This window comes from Perissodus microlepis, chromosome 23, assembly GCF_051167445.1.
Source record: "Perissodus microlepis isolate ML-2025 ecotype Zambia chromosome 23, ASM5116744v1, whole genome shotgun sequence".
NCBI lineage: Eukaryota > Metazoa > Chordata > Actinopteri > Cichliformes > Cichlidae > Perissodus > Perissodus microlepis.
Genome location: NC_140482.1, coordinates 33,765,903 through 33,779,588, shown reverse-complemented (window position 1 = coordinate 33,779,588; position 13,686 = coordinate 33,765,903). Strand labels below are relative to the sequence as shown.

Sequence of the window (13,686 nt, the reverse complement as noted above, 5' to 3'; positions counted from 1 at the left end):
CATCCTTAAAAGGCAATCTTTCTGCCTCTTTATGTACTTTGGAGTGGCCTTTAGCTAAATTATGTTGTCATATTTGAACGCGGGGTGTGATTTGCCAGAATTATGTAATTGAGAAATTAGAACAATAATATCCCACCTTCATACCAAACACCCTCAGACCGCAACACAGTTTTCAGCAACCCTCCCCTCGCCCCCCCTCTCTCCGGAAGCCATCTGTGCTGTAATTGGCTGAAACTAAGGGGGCGTTGGAATAAACAACAGTTCCGAGCATTTTCATTGGCCGCTGTCACGTCGCTCGAACTGTTGCCTGGCGATGGGCTCGGAGCTTGTCAACCGCACGATCCAGTTACTGTAGCTGCCTGCTGCAATGAAAATAACGTCGTTGGTGGGTGGATATATTTATATGGGCCTGTTTCCATCGTTTTCCCCCAAAAACAGTGACTGAGTGAGTAGTTTTTTTTATCTTTACTTGGGTAACACTTAAGCTGCGAGGGTGACTCGGATCTCTTATGTGTTAAGGCAGGCGGGAGGTTTGTTATGCATGTTTTCTGAATCAGCTGGTTCAACAACAACTAGGGAAAAAAACTGTTAATTTCTGTTAAGTTGGCTTCATATGTTTGACTTGTTGGGTTTGCTGTTGCTCTGCATTAAAAATGTGGGCGCTACAGTCAGTCTGTGGGCAGTCATAGCTCCCTGTCTCTCTCTCTCACACACACGCACACGCATACATATGTGCATATATACACAATTAGATACACAGGCTACAGTTAAAAATGATGATTTGTGACAGCTACATTTCACCTTTGTAGCTGTTAAGAACGTGAGAGGCTTGTTATAAGAAGTAACACCACAAATGCAGGTGAGATTTTTACATAAACAGCAGTAAATTTCTTTTTCTTTTTTTCAACCATAATTTTATCTTAAATTTAAACTTGTGTCTATTGTTGTTTGCGTAATTGTGTGTAATTAACCCCCCAAAAAATCACGTTACTCTAAACCTGAGTGACGTTGTTAGATGGATCCCGTTTTTGTTGTTGTTGTTGTTGTTGTTTTTTCTACAAATTTCCACCACTTTGTCAAATTTTAATAATCAGAAAGACACAATTCTGCATAAATACTAGTGCACTGATCATATGAAGAGATTTTGGAGGTTCTGCATTTTCAATTCCACGCACCACGCATGAGTCATGCTGTTGATAGAGACAAAATATACGATCTACAGCCATGCACTGTGCATTCCTGATCATATTATCCTTCTAGGAGTGGGCCTGGTGGGTTAGTTGGCAAAAATCTGCTTGGGAAAAACAATAGGCTTGCATGCCACCTCATGTAGGCTGCAAGCTGAAATGGACCAAAGGAAGCACAGAAACACACTCATGAGTGAAAAATAAAAGGCATTTTCTGCGAGGTGAAAAGTGTTTGAGTTTAGCCTACAGTTGAGGGTTTGCTGCTGAGTAAGATAAGCGAGTAACAGACCACACAGCGATATTTGGTGTTCAGGGAGACTCAGTTTATTTTGGTGCCGAGGTTTTTGCATAGTGATGAGCAGCTCCTGTGCCCACAGCTCTGTAGGAGATTGCAAGTGTGTGTGTGAGTGTGTGTGTAGGCTACACAAGTCCTTGAGCTTTCCAGCTAGGAGAAGATGAAATGGAGAAAGTGGTATCTGGAGTCTTATCTGATTCAATAAAGAGTGTGTGGATACCAGAGGAAATCCTTTGATCACGTTCAAAATGCGTGCGGTGCCCTTTCACTCTCTCTAAACAGGTAGGAATTTACTATTTTCACCATCATTTTCATCAGGTTCTGTAAACTATAATATGGAACCTTTTTATTTACTTAATTTATGCTGACGAGACAGTCCACTGATTTCACACATTCGCGTCCATTCGCTCGGTATGTGTAGCCTGCACAGCCTGTTAATACCCTTGTGCAGTGTCTTCTGTGGCTCTAGAGGAGCTTCGTCAAGTCTTGAGAAAATAACCCTTGTGATATGATCAGGGTTATCTTTAGTAAAGCTGAAGATATCAATTAGCTGGAAGAAAGCCTGTGTTTTAAAACTGTGGGCATGGAGATCGAGAAATGAGGGCGTGCAGGCAAAGGAGGACGAATGATAGATTGTATTAAACTGCTTTCTGGGAATTGGAGGATCCTGCTTTTTTATTTTAATCGGGACCAAAAGTTGGGACATTTCAGCCTCTGCTTTACCCATTTTGATCATTGTTCTTTCTAGTCACCCTTTCTAAACTCCTCCAGCTTAATAAAAGGGACCTATACAAAGCAGGAATCACCCTTTAACTAAAGGATTGCTAGTTTTGTGGCACAGATTCATTTTTTCTCAAGCTTTCGTGAATTCAGTATCGGTAGATTTCCTTTTAACTCTGAGCTAAGAGGGCTCTTTATCTATTTTGATTTGGTGCATTGTTTTCCTGCAGGTGAAGACGAGGCACTGACGGAGGCATGTGACGGATATTATGGCTTACAGCAGGCGTTCGCCTCTCAGGAGCCGACAGCTGGCCGACTCATGCAGTCCTGTAGCCGGGGCCCCCGAGCCTGAGCTCCACCCACCTCACACAGCATACCTTTTGACTTCATGAAGATCCCTGACCTTGGTGATGTAATGAATAAATTTGAAGTCCTTGGGATTGTGGGTGAAGGTAAGTGCGGTCATTTACTTGCTGAAAAGCCTGTTTTGTGCGATTGTTTTTCAGTCTGCAGTAGATAGTAAGAACTAGTCCAGTCCAGCCTTTCATGCACACTTGCATGGCTTTTTAGTGAGCCATCAGTTGATTGTTTTTAACCAATTTGCCTGCAGAACAAGCCCATTAAAAGCCTGACCTTTACAGCTTATTAAGGTCAAGGGCGTCTGTTTTATATTTATTTATCCAAAAGAATTTAAATGTGACAAACTGAAGCTAGATGCTTTAATGTGATTCATACTTTCATGTTCTTATTGGATAAATGAAGTGGTGGTTTGGGGATTTTTTTTGCTTTATTGTAGTAAATATCAGCAGGGCATGGCTGTGTGATAGTTAAATTCCCCTGAAATGCTTCTCCTGGCTTTTGTTTTGCCTTGAGCTACTTGGTTGATAGAAAGTGGCAGTAGCCCTGAAGGGAGGCCACCCACACGTCCTAGTTTTTACACCCTTACTCTTCTACTCCCACGTCTTAGAAGTTTTATAATGCGTGGCAGAAAGACGCAGGGAAATCTCGAGCTGGATTTTAAAAGCTGTGTGCCTGTCCGATGATGCGCCGGTTGGGAAGGAAGTCAGCACTTTTAGTGTCACATTAAACTGTAAAAGTTGTAGAAATTTTCCTGCTCATCTCCCCGTTTCCTGCCGTAGCACTCATTGCGCTGTATGCTCCGCTTGATCCCAGCATCATAGATTTTTCCTCAGTGATCTTGAGGTCAGTCAGTTTTGTTAATGATTTAGTACTAAGTGCTAAGTGCATGCAGCTCACCCCAGCAATTAAAAATACACTGAATTATGTGCATTTATCTCCAGCTCCTCATTGAAGGACGGAAATGAACAGGAGAAATTATTTTCCATCTTTTAATACTTCAGGCATGTTTTGCAGCTTTTTGTGCACTAATTTAGTAGGAATGGGGTAAGAGATGTGGCTAATGTGTCCCTGCTTTACTAATGACATACAAAATGTCCTAAATTGTCATGAAACCGGGCTGCATACACCAAAAAAATCCTGTCCAGTTTGGTTTCTTGTTAGTCAGTGGATTTTTCACTGGTGGCGGTCATGCTTACTGGAACCGCTGGACGTACATGTGAAGATTAAAGCCAAACTAAGATGCTGAAGGTGGCTGATTTAGTGAAAATAAACAAGAGTTTAAGGATGCTGTTGTGTATGTTTATGGTGGTTATGCTATGTGGACAGCACGTCTTCAGTCCACCATATAGCTTGATGTGTTATTACATGTTTCTTACTCACCAGTGTCTTCTGGGTGGCATGTACCCAAGATAATTACACGTTCAAGAGGTGAAATTGAGTCTTGGATTATATTAATAATAATAAAGACACAAGTTAAAATTGTTACAGTGGTATAAATAATACATAGACCCTATAGCTTTAGTCTTTAAAGTGTGTTCGACTGTAGAGCAGATAACTTCTCAGCACTGATGTTCTCGTAAAAGAGCACAGATCCATTCGTCATATGTCTGCTTGGTCCAAGAATTCCTCTCGAACCCTCGGGGGATGCATATGTGTGACTGCCAGGGTCGATAACATCAGATCTACAGTAGCTTGCCAACACTTGTGTCCTACTTTCTGGACCACCTGTCCTTTTTATAGGGGGGGGGGGGGGGGGATGTTTAGTTCATGTGTAGTTCATGCGAACATATAGGAAGCATTCGAAGGGGTTGGCTCAGTTGGAGTAATACTCCTTGTTTGTTTATGGCTGTAGATCATGGTGGCATGTTAATTACAGAGTTTCAAGCTGAATTTGCGTTTTATTATTTACTGTTATTGATTCTACTTGAAAGAAAAAGTTACTCTGAATGGATGAATAAACAGTAAAGGAAATTAAAGTCATCTAGCTTTTTGCTTCTGTTTCAGGTGCCTATGGTGTTGTTCTGAAGTGCCGACACAAGGTAAGGTTCACATTATTTATGCTTGTAATACACTGTCAATATGAAAAAACGAAGTTTTAAAGGGCAAAAGATTTATGTTTGTCAGCAAAACTCATGAAAAACTAACAGTAAAGCCAGAATGTGCTTATTCCTGTGTGTTGTGGAGCTCTGTTGTTTTCTGTAAAAAACACATAAATGAGTCACGCTGTTGCACTTGGTGACTCGATTGTTCCTTACAGTGAACCGGGGCAGTGTTTTATGGCTCAAGCTAATCTCACATACACTGCTGTAAATACTCACTAGAGCACAAATGTGTGTAATTTATGGTCGAACAGTTGTGCTGCTTCTGTTAAAGTAACATTTACAAAAAAGCTACCAGTACTGTGATGATTTCTTTCTAAAGAAGTTAAATATTATACGTGATCTGCTTTAGAAGTGCAATGGGGTAAATAATTATTTGATTTTTGCTCACTTAGAAAGAAATCAACAGTCTCTTGTATTTATGCTAGTTTCATTTTAATGGAGAGAGGGAATATTAACCACAAATCAAGGAAAAAATACGTTATATAAAAGTTATACATTGATTTGCATGTTGCTGAGTGAAATCGGTATTTGATCCTCAAGCAAAACATGACACAACTTAGTACTTAGGTAGAGAAACTGTTGTTGTTGCACAACGGTGAGAGGTTTCTTGTAGTAGGTCACCAGCTTCCTTCTTTACAGAAACTCTCTAACTCCTTTCAGTTTCTTGGCTGCTGCTTGGAAACATGAAGCTTCAGCTCCCTCCACATATTTTCTGTAGTGTTGATGTCTGGAGACCAGCTAGGCCACGCCATGACCTTAATGTACTTCTTCTTTAGTTGCCTTGGCAGTATGTTTTGGGTCATTGCCATGCTTAAAGACCCATCCATGACCCATCTTCAGTGTTTTAGCTTGTTTTTTTAAAGCATGGTATAACATGATAAAATTGAGCAACAGTGGACATTTTGGGTCATATTTTTGTAACTATATGTTATACTGAAATGAGCTGTATAGCTAATCCAGGGCCTGATTCATCCATGTTTGCTCTTGTTTGTGAAGCATCAGCCTTGTCCTTTGAGTGTGGTGGTCGGAGGGTAATGTTGGTTTGCCTGATAAAGAGATAAAGGCATCTGAATCAGGCCCAGAGAACTTCTGATCTAGATCGTGTTTGTTTTCCAAAGGAGCAAGCACTCCTCACGAACCTGGTCGCACCATTTTTATTTAGTGTTGTTGTCGCATTGGGTTACAGTTACAGATGCTCCTGCAGACTGCTGGATAATTGGTTATAGTCCTTTTGTCTCCACTCAGGAGAGCAAGATCTGCTTTGAAGGATAAATTCATTTCTTCCACTACTTAGATTTTTTTATTCACATAAAGGAGACTCTGTTTAAGCAGTTAATTTTTAGGAAAAGAAAAAGGAAATCAAAACAACCACAAAAAAAAAAAAAAAAAAAATAGCAGACGACCCACACTGCAGTAATAGCCTTGTCATCTCAGTCCATGTGAGGAAGAGGCTGTGCCAGGAATTGACAGCAATCCAGTATGAATAAGAGAGGCTAACTACCTCCTACTTACAGAGATCTGCAAGAAGGAGACAAAAACACTTTCTCAGCCTCTCCTATCAAAATCCTCAGCAGGTTTTTTTTACTTGCTCTACAATTACCATGCATCTGCCTTCATTTTATCATGTTTATTACAGAAGTGATATAACTCTGTTTATCCAGTGGCCTGGTGTCTAATGCCAGGCAGTTAGCTTAAATGTTATAACAAAAATAAAAAGACAACAACACAAAGGGTTGATGTTGAGGGAGGAAAAATAGGAGCGAGGATATAAATATTATTCAAACTGATTGATCACAGGCCGAGGCGTCTGCAAATGCCAATGTCTCCGTTTTCGAACAACAGAGCTCACATCAATAAACCGCCGTTAGGTTCGCACCACAGATGGCGGCTGCTGTCTGCAACGCTCTCGGTATTGTCTTCATTTGTGCGAAAACCAGTCAGCGTCAAATTTCAGCAACAAAAGTTTATCAGAACAGGATGAAATAAAGCTCAGCGTCAGCGTACATCTGCCAGGCTGATATGTTGCCTAATCAGAGACGGAGGACGTTTTGACAAGGTTTAGGTAGCTCTATCCTAAACCTCATCAGAGCTTTGTTTTAAAAAAGTAATGCTGATTTTGGTGTAGTCCTCAGATGTCTGCGTGTACGGCTCTGCTCAGAAGACATTATGCCTGAGCGTGATATTCTTCTGTACTGTGTCTGTGAAGGTTCTCAGTCATCCAGGTCATCGTAGTCAAAGGAGCTTGCAAAGAAAAGCGTCTGGACTTCTTTAAGTTACTTGAAGACGTTTCACCTCTCATCCGAGAAGCTTCTTCAGTTCTAAGGTCAAATGGTGGAGAGTCCCAGATATAAACCTAGTGGGAGTATCCCCCCACAGAGGGACAAAAGGACCCCCTGATGATCCTCTAATCGCCTGAGCCAAGGTGTGAAACTGGGTGTGGGTCCCAATCAGCCAGAGTTTCGGGTGTGTTCATTGTGAAACCTGGCCCCACCTTATCATGCGAATTCCTGAGGTCAGATGGCCCAGGATGTGAGTGGGCGTTAAGGCGTCTGGGAAGGGATCTCAAAACTGGATTATAGATGGCAGAGAGTTGGTGTCGTAAACCCCCGCCTCAGTTCAAAGATGGTCGCTCACAGTGGACATAGATGGCTTCTTTCACTCCTCTTTCAAACCATCTGTCCTCTCTGTCCAAAATGTGAACATTGGCATCCTCGAAAGAGTGTCCTTTATCCTTAAGATGCAGATGGACTGCTGAGTCTTGTCCTGTGGAGGTGGCTCTTCCGGCTATGCTTCTGTACTGTATATTTTATTTTACACATTGGTTTAATTTGGATTTAAAGGCACAAACATCAAGCAGAGATGATGATTGTTTAGCTGGTAGAGGAACATTTGGGGGTTAAAGCCTGATTAATCCACGAAGGAGATGGTGTAGCTCAACTTAAGCTAAAGGAAAGTGTAGTTGTTGGATGCAATACATGTAGCTTTGTAAGGTAACAATATTCATCTTGCAACATGATACTTACTTACCTCCAGTTTAGCTTTGAAGACACAGATCTGTAGAAACTGTTGACCTAATCAACCAATAATGGCTGAATGCTCGTGATCTCGGAAGATTTTGCCATTCTAGTGACTCTCAGATACGAGTGCATTGTTCCTCAATGAGACTCATGTTTTTCTGTTCGTGATGCGATAATAGTGCTTTGGGTAAAAATACACACGTGTATATTAACGAGCTACATCACGAAATGCATTTTCATTAGTTGGTAAAGCGTTTTTGGAATGCATTTTTAATTAGATCATTATTTGGTAAAAAATGATTTCTCGAAACAAACGAGCCCCCAGAAGCCTGACATTTTGTCACACATTGCCTGGACCTTTTGTTGGTTAGAAACTCAGTAATATATGCATTTTTGATGGAATTTCTGCTGGTGACTTTATTGGTTGATGTGTGAAAGCACCGGAGGATAAATGCTCTGGCTGCAGATCAATGTGGACCTGTGCCATCTGGAAAATATCGTATTGTTAGCGTGAATGAACTGGCATGTTTTTTCAAGGGCTAACTCACAGATCTATGCTGCATAATTATGTGTGCATACACACAGAGGCTGGCACAGTGTCAAACACACTCTTCACGCACTCGCACACACACGTGTGTGGAAGCGGAAAAACACATAAGCTTAGCAAGGCTTTGATGATGCTGTGAGGATGGGCAGGGAAGTGCACTGACCAGAGAAAATGGCTGCATTTATATGGCACTGCAGCTGCTCATTCTCACAAAACACATTTATTTCACCAGCGACACGCCCCTTTGTACTTGCACTACCCAGTACATGTATTTAACAGGAATAATTAGATCCAAGAAAGACGTGGGGCCAGATATAGGAGGGATGGAAATAGGGAAACGTGCATTCAGTTTCTACGCAATAATCAGAATCTGTTTGAAAAGGCGACAGATTACAGTGTGTGCACCCAACATTACAGGACCCTCAAGAATCAGCTGGGCTGGTTGTTGTACAGAGAGGAGGCGGAGGACATAGATAACTGTTTTTTTTTTTATTCAGGTGTAATCATTTTATTGTCAGCAGTAGCAGCAGCCAAGGGGTTTTTCGCAGTAGATAAATATATGCGGATGATTTATTATTCTTGCAGAGTTATTCTCCTTAAATATTTATGCAGACACAAACGGGATAAAAGATTTGATCTTAATGCTGAATGTTTGCTTCTCTGGCATTGTTACACGATTGTGATAACTGCGTGCTTCCTCATCATATTAATAACCGTGATTTATGATCCTTTTGGCGTCTGTTTACGAAAGATTGTTGATCATTTACTTCATTAATGTGTCTTGAACATTATCCTAAACGCTGTGTAGGACATTCGAATGACTAGTTGTCATGATCGATTCTGCGGTTCACTCCTACAAGCGCACATGTGCTGAAGTAAACATTGTGGCAGTTATGACAGTGTCAGTTATCCTGACATTTGAAAAACCTTTATTAACTCCTTAAAATCAAGTGTATCATATTAAATGGGTTTTTGAGACGTCCTCCACATCACTAGTGGGATTTTTTTAACCTAACCTGATCTTGTTTGTTTAAGATAAACAACCTTTGAGCAATTTTCTACAGATATTAGCGGTGAGCAAATGCTGACTCCTATGTCAGCAAATGCTGAGCAGGAAGTCTGTTTACATAGTCGCCACCGAGTAAAAAAGATATATAAAGTAACCTATTATGCATTACCGTATTTCCTGTTCTGCATATGCCGCTACACTTTCAAATAAAGAGGTGGGCGTATGTACAGGAAAGGACAGAGAGAGGTGATTTCCCTAATATGGTCACCTCAGGCACACAGCTCCACCCATCTGCTACTTAAACCTTATGCTTATGAGGGGTGGCCAATGAGAAGAAAGGGGGAGAATTTTATTATTTTTTTTAAACAGAGGATGAAGTGCAGGGCTATTTAAATGCCCAGTGTGAAATAAGCAATGATTATTGACTGTGATTCATGCAAAGCTACCCTAGTAGAGTCCAGGTCCAGTAAAACCTGAAGCTGGAAATGAGCATAATGGGTATCTTTGAGTTGCTTTAGCCTGTCTACAGTTGCTCCTTTTCATGCTGTGTCTGATTTAATCAGTGTCATGTCTGCTGTCATTGATGCCTGCTCTGCTCTGTGTGGGGCTCTTGCTGCCGCTCTCCGCCGCAGGCTTTTCATGCATGCATGTGGAAGGGCGGGAAGGTTCAGAACAGAGCCGTACAGCTAAATATAAATCACTGCAGATGGAAATAATCTTCTTTTGACTATAGCGGCCCCGACTGAAATAGGCTCGACAGAATCACCTCATACCTTACAGGGACCCAGTTGTTCTCAGTAATGCTTTTGCACTCTCCAGCTTCACTCACTCTTGTTGCTGCTCTGCCAAATGTTGCCACAGCTTTTTGATAAAGAGAGTGCTCAGAGTAAAACTGCAACATGCTGCTGTGTCAGGAGGGTTGAGCACACAGAGACACAGAGGAGCTTTTGTCTTGTACTTCTGGCTCCTTTGTTATTATTTTCTTGTCGATTTAAATAGATAACCGTAAGAACACGCCTGGGTTCACTAATTCATTTTTGGCCACTCTTTTGGGAATGCAGCCCATCATCATGGTGTGAGGAAATGAGGGGGCTACCAGATTCATGGATGCCGCAGCTACAGATCCACCTTTTGCCAAGTGAGCCACGAGGATGCTTCAGGACTTTTTCTCTTGCCTGCTGATGCTTGATAAAGCCCTATGAATTATGCTAATTTATTGTAAGCTAATTAAGAGGCTTAATCACGCTGATGTCGCTTAAAAGACGTCACAGTGCAGCTGGGGTTTTTTTTAAGCTTTAAAGGTTCAAGCTGAAACAGATTTTTTTTTTAACCAAAATGCACATTTTCTGCACGCAATGATTTTTGTGACTGCCCTTGAGGTGTGACCTATGTGAGCTACGGAGGCTTGAGACAGACGTGTGTTTGAAAATGCATTTCTATGATGTGTTATCCAACAGTTACACGAGGGATAGGCTTTTATAGCTGTCCAGAAAGGCCACTCTTCAAGGTGTCTGTAAAAAGCTAGTGTGAAACAATAGCCATTTAACTGAGGTTGACAGTTCAGACCAAAAGTGACAGAAATAGTTATAATGAATGAAACTTGATCTGATGACTGATGTGGGAAAGGTGTGGGAGGTTTCCAGAGCTCCTCTATTGAGCCACTCTTTAGTCCTGGTATATAGATTTGAGTCAGTTCTTGGTAGTTATGAAGAAGTTAAATCTAGAACTAAAAGTAAAAGAAAAAGATCTATGAACTGTTTGTGTTGTCATGTTATGTCTGTCTCTTTATCGGTCGGTGGATATCAGCTTGATGTAGCACTTTTTCTCCACTCCTCTTTTTTCACTTCAAACTCATTTTTTCTTCTGTTGCATATCATTACCTTCCCTTTGCTCTCTCTCGTACACACCTGTCAATATTTTAACTTCACTTCAGTTTTATTTATATAGTGCTTTAACAACAGTAATCTCAATATGCTTTTCATACTAAGTGAAAACCCTACAATATAAGAGGAAAAAGCCCAACAATCAGACAGTCATCTAAGAATAAACACTTGGAAATGGTGAGGAAGAAGAACTCCCTTTTAACAGGAAGAGACCCTGTTGCTATAGAATCAGGGTCCCCTCTTTTCATCTCTGATGTGTTTATATACCACTACTAGTCATGATGGTTTGCTGCTTCTCAACAAGGATTGTTTTGTTTGAGGTCTATTCCTGTTGAAGAGTAGTTCTTCCTCCCCACCATCTCCAAGTGCAGTGTGGGGTTTTCTCTATATGTTCTGAAGTAAAATCCGACAATATTTAAATGTCTTGAGATGACTAGCATTACATAAATAAAATGTAACTAAATATTTTATTTATATAATGATACTTCAATACTAACAAGTCAGGTTTTTGATTCATGGTCAGTTTCATGGTGAGAGTAAGTGCATAAAGAAAAGTTTGGATGTGACTCCAGGGTGCAAAAACCCCACCGCTATGAGTTTGATATTATTCTTTTAGTAATATTCAGCTGATATTAAAGAATGTTGATAAGCTCGGGTAAGCAAATTACTCTGATTGAGCGATAAGTTAAAAAGTGAAATTAACAAACTAAGTCCAGAATTAATTAATATCACATCATAAATTCTTTTTGCTTCCTAATCTGTATAAATGACAATAAGAAGATTGTATTCTTTAATGCCTACAGTAAAATTAAGTTATTACTGGACTTTGATTGGTTGCATATCATTTGTATCTTTTCTTCAAAATTAAAAATCTGTAAATTTGCAAAATCACATTTTGAACTTGGCGATAAGGTTTATTCACACTGTTGACGAAACTGGGAATATCAGTACTGGGAGTGGAAACTGCGCGTTGCTTGCACAACTTTGACCTCGAGTTCACATGTTAAAAAGGTATGTTTGCTCAACGGAGATCACAGAGCGAACTCCCACACATGCGGCTCTCATCTGACACAAGCACACACAACAATGTTTAATGGACGAGTGTTCATATGATTACTGCACGTGAGCTTGTGTTTTTGCTCTAAATTAGTGATGTATTATATTTAACCGCAAACCTTAATGTCATCAGACCAGTCTAGTGCATACTGGCCTCTAATATATAAAATATCCATACTATATTGAAGTCTATCGCTGAGAACCTTAATGGAAGAAGAAATGGTTAAAACTGGGGGTAAACATGTGACACACTTTCTGTTTGCCATGTGTTGTGTTTTAAGACTTCCCACCAAACTCTGAGACTGGGTGACTTACAAATGAAACTCTTTGTTGAAACTTATCTGAGTCAAATACAAAGGCTTCTCTCTAGAAGCTAATCTAAATCCTGGATAAGGCCTCTGCGTGGCCTTGTACACTGGTGTTTTTGTAGCATGCGACAGTGTGTGGACCGTGGAAGCAGGAATTTAAACGTAGCAGTGCAGAGTATTTGTTTAAGCAGAGAACATCTCTTATACTACACACCCACGAACTGATCTCTAAAGACAATCAAACCAAAAAAGAGGTAAAAGATGGACAGGAGGGTCATGTCTCCTTTAATAATAATCAGTTAGAAGCAGTGAATTATCTGTTTTCGTCAATTATAAAGAAATTGACCTTCTACATGAAAAGTCACGGCCCTTGAATGCAGCGGCGTCAGCTCGATACTTTAATTGGATTCCAGTCAGACTCACGTGAATTTAAATTAGTCATTCTCACAACAAAGACATATGCAAACGATATATGACTCAGAAAAAAAATGTCATGGGTCATGTTGGGACCTTGTGCACCTTTATATCAATCAAATATTGATATTCAAAGCTGTTTTCAGTTAAGTAATATTTCATGCTGTGTGTGCAGGGGTTGAAGAAACTAAAGAAACTCAGCTTGTCTGCTCTCCATATTGGAGCTTCTCTTCTCTGTGATGGAACTTGAAACAATAAAACTTTATTTATAAAATAAAATGTGTCTACAGCTGGGCAGTGTGAGCGAATAATTACATTAGTCTATATGAAATATGCCCAGATTTGTCAACACACCCAGTCTGATGAGGCTTTGGAGCACATCTTTATTGAAGTATGCGTGCCTTCACTGAGTGTTGTTTTTATATTGTAACATTTATTACAAACTTCTTAAATCCTAACCTTGGCAAACACCCTCCACATTCTAATAATTAAAAACAAAGTCTGCAACAACTGAATGGTGTGGAAGGTTACAGTGTGGGGTTAAGTTAAGACATTCATTTTCTGCAGAAGTCTAAATCAGGCATTAGTCGTAGAAATATAGCTACATGACGCAGACGCAACTGCTGTGATTGGCCTGTTCAGTACTGTTGCATTTCCTGCTATTTTTTGCAGCAGTTTTTCAATGTGTCTGTGAAAGAATAACAATCAACTTTTCAATATAAGGAAAAATAATCACAACATCAATATAAGGACTCACAAATGTCGGCAGATTCCGACATTAAATTGTT

At 40.3% G+C, this 13,686-nt stretch overlaps 1 protein-coding gene across 4 annotated transcripts in view; it reads left to right on the top strand.

Annotated features, from left to right (window-relative positions):
• Positions 1-296: 296 nt before the first annotated feature.
• LOC146361887 (cyclin-dependent kinase-like 5) overlaps positions 297-13,686 on the top strand; it is a 53,207-nt gene continuing 39,817 nt past the window's right edge. For 3 of the 4 annotated variants that reach the window (XM_084920456.1, XM_084920457.1, XM_084920453.1), the window contains exons 1-3: positions 297-445; positions 2,433-2,654; positions 4,567-4,601. In XM_084920456.1, the coding sequence (XP_084776582.1) occupies positions 2,591-2,654; positions 4,567-4,601 (99 nt within the window). In that variant the 5' untranslated portion in view covers positions 297-445; positions 2,433-2,590. Of the gene's footprint in view, positions 446-488; positions 1,765-2,432; positions 2,655-4,566; positions 4,602-13,686 lie in introns of those variants that run through there. The other variant, XM_084920455.1, reaches the window with a different exon arrangement.